The 9,738-nt window shown below is 42.5% G+C and overlaps 1 protein-coding gene and 1 pseudogene across 1 annotated transcript; one reads left to right on the forward strand and one right to left on the reverse strand.

Annotated features, from left to right (window-relative positions):
- Nucleotides 1–1,498: 1,498 nt before the first annotated feature.
- Nucleotides 1,499–9,604, reverse strand: Uqcrh (ubiquinol-cytochrome c reductase hinge protein). Its single transcript, NM_025641.3, has 4 exons — nt 9,450–9,604; nt 5,271–5,291; nt 4,397–4,558; nt 1,499–1,706 (listed from the first exon to the last, which is right to left on the reverse strand). The coding sequence occupies exons 1-4, from the start codon at nt 9,501–9,503 to the stop codon at nt 1,674–1,676; spliced, it is 270 nt and encodes an 89-aa protein (NP_079917.1). The 5' UTR covers nt 9,504–9,604; the 3' UTR covers nt 1,499–1,673.
- On the forward strand, nt 1,716–3,436 carry Gm12854 (annotated as a pseudogene).
- Nucleotides 9,605–9,738: the final 134 nt, after the last annotated feature.

Consider the following 9,738-nt stretch of genomic DNA (forward strand, 5'->3'; position numbering starts at 1 on the left):
GTGGCTAGAAGTCCATGTCAAGTGTCTTCAGGCTTCTGAGGGTACCAGACACACATGTAGTATACTTACATACATGCAAACAAAACACTCATATATGAAATAATATAAATCTTTAGTGTAGTGGTGTATACCTTCAATCCCAGCACTTGGGAGGCAGAAGCAGCTTTTATGAGTTTGAGGCCAGCCTGGTCTACAGAGTTCCAGGACAGTCAAAGCTGTAGAATAAGATCCTGCCTGGAAAAAAACAAGAATAAAACAAAAAAAAGTAAGAACTCTTTAAGCTAGGAGCATGCCTTTGATCCTAGCACTCGAAGCATTGACAAGCAGACCTCTTGTGAATTTAAGCTAGCCCAGTCTAATCTACAAAGCAAATTCCAGGCCAGCCAAAACTACACAATGAGACCCTGTCTTAAAACACACAAATAATTTTTAAAAATTATTTTATGTGCCTTGGTGCTTTGTCTGTATGTACATCTGTGTGAAAGTGTCAGATCTCCTAGAACTTGAGTTATGGTTACAGACTGTCTTAGTGAGGGTTTCCATTGCTGTGAAGAGACACGACCACCAAGGCAAGCATTAATTGGAGCTGGCTTACAGGTTCAGGTCATTTTTTTTTTTTTTTTTAAAGATTTAAGTACATTGTAGCTGTCTTCAGACACACCAGAAGAGGGCATCAGATCTCATTACAGATGGTTGTGAGCCACCATGTGGTTGCTGGGATTTGAACTCAGGACCTTCAGAAGAGCACTCAGTGCTCTTAACTGCTGAACCATCTCTCCAGCCCCCTCAGTTCATTATCAAGGCAGGAAACATACCAGTATCCAGGCAGACATGGTGCTGGAGAAGGAGCTGAGATTTCTAGATCTTGATCCAAGGCAGCTAGAAGGATTTCAAAGACTACCGCCACGGTGACACACTTAAACAAGGCCACACCTCTCTGGGCCAAGCATATTCTGTATGGTAGACAGACCCATCCTATTACTAGGGATTATTTACTTGCTAGGTAACAGGAATTAGTTACATTTTATCCTTTACATGTATGGGATAGGGGTGGGTCTTTTCATGTAGCCTCAGTTGGCTTTGAACTCATCCTGCTTCAGACTCCCTGTTGCTAAGATTACAGACATGCATAACCACACCTCATACAAAGTTCAACCCGGATACAAGTCCTAGAACCACAACAACAACAACAAAAATAAATAAATAAATAAAAAAGAGGGGAGGGGGTAGGGAGGAATCTCAAAGGAACTGAGTTTGTGTCACCTATCTGTAATATGAAAATCAGGAGGCTGAGGCAGGATTAAAAATCTGAGAACTAACAAGTGCAATTTTGCAAGACTTACAAAGTAAAATAGAAAGGTGAGATACAGTCCAGTGGTAAGGTACTTGCTTAGCATGTACAATACTGTGGGTTCAATTTTATGGGGGAAATTTTTTTTTAATATTTAAAATATAATAAAATAATAAAGTAAGGGTATGGCAAAGGAAGGACAAAGAGCAAGTTTGCAGATCAGTTTATTAAGATGAAGTCACTGCTAGTCACACAGAAGAGAAGCTACCGCCAAAGTCAGTGAGGTTCTCGAGAACTCACTCCATCAGACACCGACGTCCAGAACCACAAGGAACTGTTCCTGATTCCCAGTGACAAGGCTGAGGAGGACGAATCTGCACATTTACTTCAAGTTTTTAAAGAGCTTGTGGGCCACCTAGACAAGAAAAAGAAAATAATGTCATGGACTCCTGTCCCAGCCACCGTCAGCCACAGTCGCAGCTGGACCTCGCTCCTCAACTTGAAGCAAAAATGCCTACAGAGACTGAGAGATGCATTGAGTCCCTGATTGCTGTTTTCCAAAAGTACAGCGGGAAGGATGGAAACAACACTCAACTCTCCAAAACTGAATTCCTTTCCTTCATGAACACAGAGCTGGCTGCCTTCACAAAGAACCAGAAGGATCCTGGTGTCCTTGACCGCATGATGAAGAAGCTGGACCTCAACTGTGACGGGCAGCTAGATTTCCAAGAGTTTCTCAACCTCATTGGCAGCTTAGCTATAGCGTGCCATGATTCTTTCATCCAAACTTCCCAGAAGTGAATCTAATCCTCTCAGTTCCCATCCAACCACCAAGTCATCACCTCCCCCGACCCCATCCACACCTGCACTGAGCCCAGCACACCTACCACAACATGTATCCCACGCCTGCTGGCGAAAATAAAACAATGCCATTTATTTAAATGTAAAAAAAAAGAGAGAGAAAATAATGTCATCACTTAGCTTTAATGTCACAGGGCACAGGTCCTTCCTGGCCTGAACAGTAGAGCTCCTGTCTTGACCCTCATTCTTCAGCATGTTATCCATACGCAGGCCCTAGGAACTCCCATGGGGTACCTGACTGTCCTGTCTGCAACTCTGAAGTTTTTTTTTATCGTTTACTTCTTTTAGAAGTTGCATGTTGGGGCTAGAGAGATGGCTCAGAGGTTAAGAGTACCAACTGCTCTTTCAGAGGTCCTGAGTTCAATTCCCAGCAACCACATAGTGGCTCACAACCATCTATAATGAGATCTGGTGCCCTCTTCTGGCCCACAGGCATATATGCAGGCAGACCACTGTATACTTAATAAATAAATTAAAACAAAAAAAAGAAGAAAGTTGCATGTACTCTCCTGCAAGCTTCCACTACATCACCACACAAATCTGTTTTTACAATTACCTTGGCAGGAATGTGCCACCACCCTACTAGAAATCTAAACCTTTTTGTATTTCTCTTGATATGTATGTGGGAATGGAACTGCTGCTCAGTGTTAACTGTGGCCATATGCTAGATCCCTGCTTAACTCTTTTTTTTTTTAAACATTTATTTATTGTTATATGTAAGTACACTGTAGCTGTCTTCAGATGCACCAGAAGAGGGCATCAGATCTTATTACGGATGATTGTGAGCCACCATGTGGTTGCTGGGATTTGAACTCAGGACCTTCACAAGAGCAGTCAGTGCTCTTAACCACTGAGCCATCTCTCCAGCCCCCCTGCTTAACTCTTTACCCTAAAGAAAAAGATCTCCCTGCTTAAACCAGGCTTGGCTTCAAATAGCTGGCCTCCAGTGACACTCCTGCCACAGACTCATAAGTGGTTAGGACTACCAATGTGTACTACCACCGTAGGCCTCTCTAAGGAACTGCTAAGCTATTTAACACATCGGCTGTGCTACTTTTTATTTTTTCAGCAAAGTGTGAAATTTCCACTTTTCCTGAATTTCTAACATGTAATACTACCCTTTAGACACTCTACGCCCTACAGGTGACCAAACCCAGACCTCACTAGGCAAGTGCCCTACTATCTACATATAGAATATATTCTCAGGAAGTTGGCTACCCAATCAATTGTCCTTGGCTTTTGAGGCAAGATCTCATTCTATAACCTAGATTGGACTAAAATTATGTAGCCAAGGCTGGCCTCAAACTCATGGCAATCCTTGTGTCTAAATGGTAAGTACTAGGATTATAGATCTGAGCCACTACACCTAGCTTACCTAGTCACTCACTCTAGAGTCCAGGCTGGCCTCACAGACAGATCACCTGCCTCTACCTTCCTGTGCTAGGATTAAAGGTGTTGCCACCAGTGCCCAGCCCTAACCAGTTTTTACAGAACCAATCTTATCAAATTCTGCATATGTGTAGTATGTGTAAAATACTGTTACATGAAAGTGTGAAGCACAAACTTACTTTAAAAAGAAAAAAACTATACAAACAACTAGGTACAAGACACTGAAGGCACATATACACAGAAAGATTAGACTATTCAAAGTATAAAATCTGAGCCTGGAGCGATGATCACTCAGTGGTTAAGAACACTAGCTGCTCTCATAGAGGACTTTAGATATGTTTCCAGTACCCACAAGTCAGAACTGTCCACAAGTCCAGTTACAGAAACGGACTTTCAGCACATACATGGTGCACAGGCATACATGCAGGCAAAACCCATACACATAAAATTATTTTTAAAATATCAATTTTTTTAAGTTTTTTTTTTAAATATATAATCCCAGGCTGGCGGTGTATCTCAGTGGCTAGAGCATTTGCCTAGCATGCATTCGGACTGTGCTTTATCTCCAGTACTAAAAGAAAACAATGTATACAATCCAGCATCCTTAGTATTTAACAATGCATGTTAGGTCATCTTTTTCCCTGTCGGAGTCTGTTTCAATATGTACAGTGGAGACAATGACACCTCCAGCATATGAGGTAAGGATGGGACACCTATGTATATAAAATGCTTCTCACATAACTTGACATTATGGGCCTATAGTAAATGGTTAGATGTATCTGCTTAGAGCATACACACTGTTCAAACTGATAGCCACTGTTTAGCTTTGCCCTTTCTGTCTTCAGACTGACTTACACAGTGGTCCCGTGCATGCAAGAAGTCAAAGAGCTCCTCTGTACAATCCTCTTCTGTCTGTGACCGGGAAGACACGCGATTATCACACAACTCTAGTCGTTCCCGGGCCTTTACACACTTCTCCAGCTGTTCACAGTGCTCTCTCACTGTTGTTAGGGGGTCCTGATGAAGAAACAGGGGGTGTGGGGGGAGAAAAGGAACAAAATGGAAGCTTCAGGAGACATCTACTAAATATAAACAAGTTGGTCTTTGGGCAGTATAATCAACAAAGAAAGGCGCTACTCTGAGTTACTACCCAGGCCAGCAGGCAGAGCCATACTATAGCCAGAGCGGTACCTATTTAATACCTCCTGGCTCTTTGATGCTTAAGCAGTAGGGAAGTTTCAAATTTCTGCCTTCCAAGGTTGCCGGTATACACTGAAAGCCTCAGCCCTATCTGAGAAACGAGAGAGTAAAGGGAACCTTGCCAAGCAGGAAGTACATCGACTGGAGGCATCGTTTAACCCAGCATTAGGATTCAATTTCTCTTATGCAAAACTCAGGCCTGGCCCCCAACTTGCAAAGTCAGAAAAATGCAAACATGGAGAACTAAGAAAATTTCCTTCTAGAGTTCTTTACTAAACACACACAGCAGATCAGTGCCAGGCCTTCAGGATGCTGATTCCTGGTAGGACCAAAGAAGCCCCAGACCTAAAAAGACATAGCTTTCTAAGGCTCACACTCCCACACAACCTACTACTGCACAGGAGGTATTAAAGGCTTGTCCCAGCATTTTCCCCAAGTTGTCACAGATTCCTTAAAATACCCTGGAGTTTCAATACAGCTCAGCCTTCCAATTCTAGTAAGGTAGTTCCAAACTGGAGGCCGCTCTTACCACTAGTTCTTCCTCTTCTTCCTACAAAAGGGAAAGAAAATTAAATTAGCAGCCATTGTATAACATGCATTTCCCTAATCACACTTATACCATAATTATGAACAAGAGACTATCAGTCACATTCTTTTATGATGTTTTGTCATCCTAGCTTCAATCTCAGTGCTAAATCTTGCCTTCCCAGAACTAGCTAATTTTTAGGGATAATATACATTTGCCTGGGAACATACCTTTCATGTACCAATCTAAGACCCATCTACCAAATCACTTTCTTAAGCAAAAATCTCAGACACCAACTTTGTATCACCCCGATCCAGAGCCAAAGGTCAACAAGGAACCAGCACCACAGTTCAGAGCTCACCGAAATTACTCAAACTACCTAATCCTTAAACTGATTAAGCTTGTTCACCTTGCCTCCATCATTCCGCCCCACAGGAACCAAGGCTCCGAACCTTGTTTTCCCTGTGACTCTTTATTCGTGCTTGATATGGTCTCACTGTAGCCCAGACTGGCTTCATTTTTGTAACAGACCCCCTACCTTCCCTTCCCAAGTATTGAAATTAAATACATGAGTCACTATATCCAGTTTCCTTCCCAACTTTTATAAAAATACTGGTGTGTGTGTGTGTGTGTGTGTGTAGCATTTGCACATGCGTGCGCAGGTGTAGGTGTGTGTATCATTGTGCATGGCGGCCAACGGGAATGGGCCATCAGGTATCTATCTACAAAACAAAAACAACCACAACCTGCCTTCATTTAACCAGGTGTGGGGTGCTCTCTTGTAAACCCAACACTTAAAAGGCAGAGGACCAGGAGTCCAAGTTTGAGTTCAGTCAACCTGGATGATATATGACCCTGTCTCAAAACTATAATAACAAACAAACAAACAAACAAACAAAAAATTGCCGGGCAGTGGTGGCACACGCCTTTAATCCCAGCACTTGGGAGGCGGATTTCTGAGTTCAAGGCCAGCCTGGTCTACAGAGTGAGTTCCAGGACAGCCAGGGCTACACAGAGAGACCATGTCTCGAAAAAAAAAAAAAAAAAACCAACCCCCCCACCCCCCAAAAAAAACCAAAACAAAACAAATAACAACCTATAATAACTAAAAAATAGCTAAACTTTGTTTATATCCCAAACCAAGTTTAGAGGAAAACTAACTTAAAAATATTTTCACTATTTTTTTTTTAACTGCAGGGGTGTGTATGTGTGTACGCACATATGAAAATGCAGGTGCCTGTAGAGGTGCTCTCAAGTTGAATTTGGAATATGAATATGGTCAAACCTAAATCCTTCTTTAGTCAACTTAAAGTTATAATCACTGCCTTTTAACTTGCAGATAAATATAAGAAAAGGGAACACCAGGCCCCACATAATCTATTTCTAATTCCACTGTATAACTTTTAATTAGTTTCCTTTCTTTCCCTAATTGTAAAAATTACCTGTTGGAGCACAGGTCCTAAATCTGGCACATGGCACAGTGATCTGTCTGCTGTAGATACAGGTATCCACAGTTGGGAGAAGATAAAGACACACAGGGAAATGAGCTCAACAACCATGTTTCCCAAATCCTAACCAAGACAGTACCCTACAAGTGAGGACAGGAGGTGCCACTGTAACCTCTGCTCTTTACTCTTTTTGTGATTGGCAAGGTTTCTCCTAAGTGTAAAGATGTTACATAGAATATAGATGCTAGTTTTTCATCAATAAGGTTTCTTAAAACGCCTTTCAAGAATTTATTAAGGGGCTGGAGAGATGGCTCAGCGGTTAAGAGCATTGACTGCTCTTCCAGAGGTCCTGAGTTCAATTCCCAGCAACCACATGGTGGCTCACAACCATCTGTAATGTGATCTGATGCCCTCTTTGCTAGCAGGGCTGGAGCAGGCAAGCAGGCGGGCAGGCAGGTGGGGGGGTGGGGGGGATATAAAAAAAAAAGAATTAAAGGGATAGAGAGATGGCTCAGTAGCTAAGAGAACTTGCTGTTCTTGCAAAAGAATCAGCTTTGACTCTCTTTTTTAAAGATTTATATTTAAGTATATGAGTGGTTTATCTGCATGTATACCTGCATGTCAGACAGAACAAGGCATTAGATCATTAGATTAGACAGAAGAGGGCATTATAGATGGTTGTGAGCCACTATGTGCTTGCTGAGAATTGAAGAACAGCCAGTGTTCTCAACCACTGAGCCATCACTCCAGCCCCACTAGATTTGACTCTTAACACCCACATGTCACCTCAAGACCATCTCTACCTCCAGTCCCAGGGGATCCAACACCATCTTCCAGCCACATATGTAGGTAAAACAATTGTATGCATAAAAATAAACTATTTTTTAAAATTCACAAAGAAAAAGTATCCCCCTAAAAAGATCCTCTGACATCAGAGCTCAGTGGTAAAGAATACCTGAGGCCCTGGGTCCAAGTCCTAAAACCATCAGGTAAAATTGCTTGCTACCAAGCCCGACAACCCGAGTTTGATCCCAGGAGCCCATGTGAAAGGACCTACAGACAGAAGCATGCACAAACCAACACCTATACATGCTCACAAAAGATGGCTCAGCAGTTAAGAGCACTTGTCTCTCTTCCAAAAAAACCCTGGCTCTTCCTAGCTCCTACATGGTTGCTCACAAACGTTAACTCCAGTTCCAGAAGATCTAGTGCCCTCTTATGGTCTCAGAGGGCATCAGGCATTGCAAGTGGTGCAAAGGTATACATGTAAGCAAAATACAAATATACACTTAAAGTAAAAATAAAATCGGGGGGGGGGGGGGACACACCTGAAATTAGCATTCTAGAAGCAAGACAACTGTGTCATTTCCCAATTGGCATTACTATAACAACACTAATGTGCTAAAAACACCATGCTAAACAAATCCAAATACAGGTCTAATTCTGTTTCCACCAATGAGAAAATCCAAAGTCACACTGAATAAAAAGATTTCATCTCCATTCATTATGGATCTTTCACAAAATTAATTTAACTTTCTTCATTTTATTATTTGATTTGTTGGTTTATTGTTTTTTTGAGAAAGGATCTCTATAGTCCTGGCTGTCATGGAGTTTGATATGAAGACCAGGATGGCTCTGAACTTACAGAGATCCTCCTGCCATTGCCTCCTGAGTGTTGGGATTAAAGACACGGACCACCATGCCCAACTTTCTTAATTTTAAAACTTCTATCTGCTGTGGTATCCTGTTAAACTTTCTGAGAATGAAAACTTGAAAAAATTAAGGGATAAATAATTTGCCAACTAATTAATCCATTAAGCCCTGATGGCTTGTCCTGAAGTAGACAAGACAAATGCACAGGAAATGGAAGCAAAGTGAGTCTCGGGCTAGAGCTCTGGCTCTCAAGCCTGGACGTCTGCATTGGAGTCCCAGTTGTATTGTCTTGCTAGTTGTGTGCCCTCATTCAAGATAAACTTCCTTGCTTGCTGCCTCATGTAATAAAAGTGACAAAAATATATAATGTACCTGATATTTACCTCATGGGGAAACTGTGCAAGTTAAGTATCTTAGTGCATATAAAGCACTCAGCACATAAGCAGCCAATATTTATCACAATGATGCTCAACTTGGGAAAGAGCTCCCTCTTGCACCACAGAATTACACTACACATTCTTAAACTGTCCCCAAAGGCACAAGTCCTCGGCCATCTCCATCCCAAAAGATAAAGAACCGCTTTTTGTTGGAGATGCTGGGAAGCGAATACAGGGCTTGTTAATGCTAGGCAAGAGCTTTACCATGAAGCTACACCCCAACTCCTGAAAGCACTTTTCCGAAGACTAGGGTCCCCGAAATCTCCATAAATAAATTCTGACCTAAGCTACGTTAAAGACTAACGTTAGTTTTTTGCTTCACGCACTTATCAAGTTAGAACCTCAAAACATTTATCAAATTAGAACCTCAAAAACCTGGGGGGGGGTTGTTTGTTTGTTTACACAAGTTTATCAGTGCAGCATTATAAACTCCAGTTACACTTTCACATTCCTGGTTTGGGGAAGCCAATCCCGAGAAAGACTAGCTATTAATCTGCCCAAGGTCAACCAAAGAATTCTGAAGGTAAGTAACGGAAACCACCTCTCTGGACCCCGCAAACCCTAGGCTATAAACCCGGACTAAGAGAGCCCCGGGAGGTGCTTTGTTGAGCTAGGTCCCGGGCCCGCCAACCTCGAAGCCTTACCTCTTTGGGGTCTCCAGATCCAGTGAGCATCTTTCGTTCGTCCTCTAGTCCCATGTCGGGAGCCGGTTTGGGATCCAACAAGCGCAACCAGAGTAGTACTCCACTTCAGGTTTAAGAAGGACTAGTAAGGGTCACTCGACGGATATCCGGCGACCTGGCCGGAAGTGCGGCATACTCCTCGTAGTCCCGAACACACGCACAAATTGGGCTGTACTACTCGCTAGCTACGAGACGTAGGGGGAGCTGCTATATACGCCTGCAAAGAATTTGCTAAGAAACATCCTTTCGG

The sequence above is a fragment of the Mus musculus genome, chromosome 4, assembly GCF_000001635.26.
Source record: "Mus musculus strain C57BL/6J chromosome 4, GRCm38.p6 C57BL/6J".
NCBI classification, from domain to species: domain Eukaryota; kingdom Metazoa; phylum Chordata; class Mammalia; order Rodentia; family Muridae; genus Mus; species Mus musculus.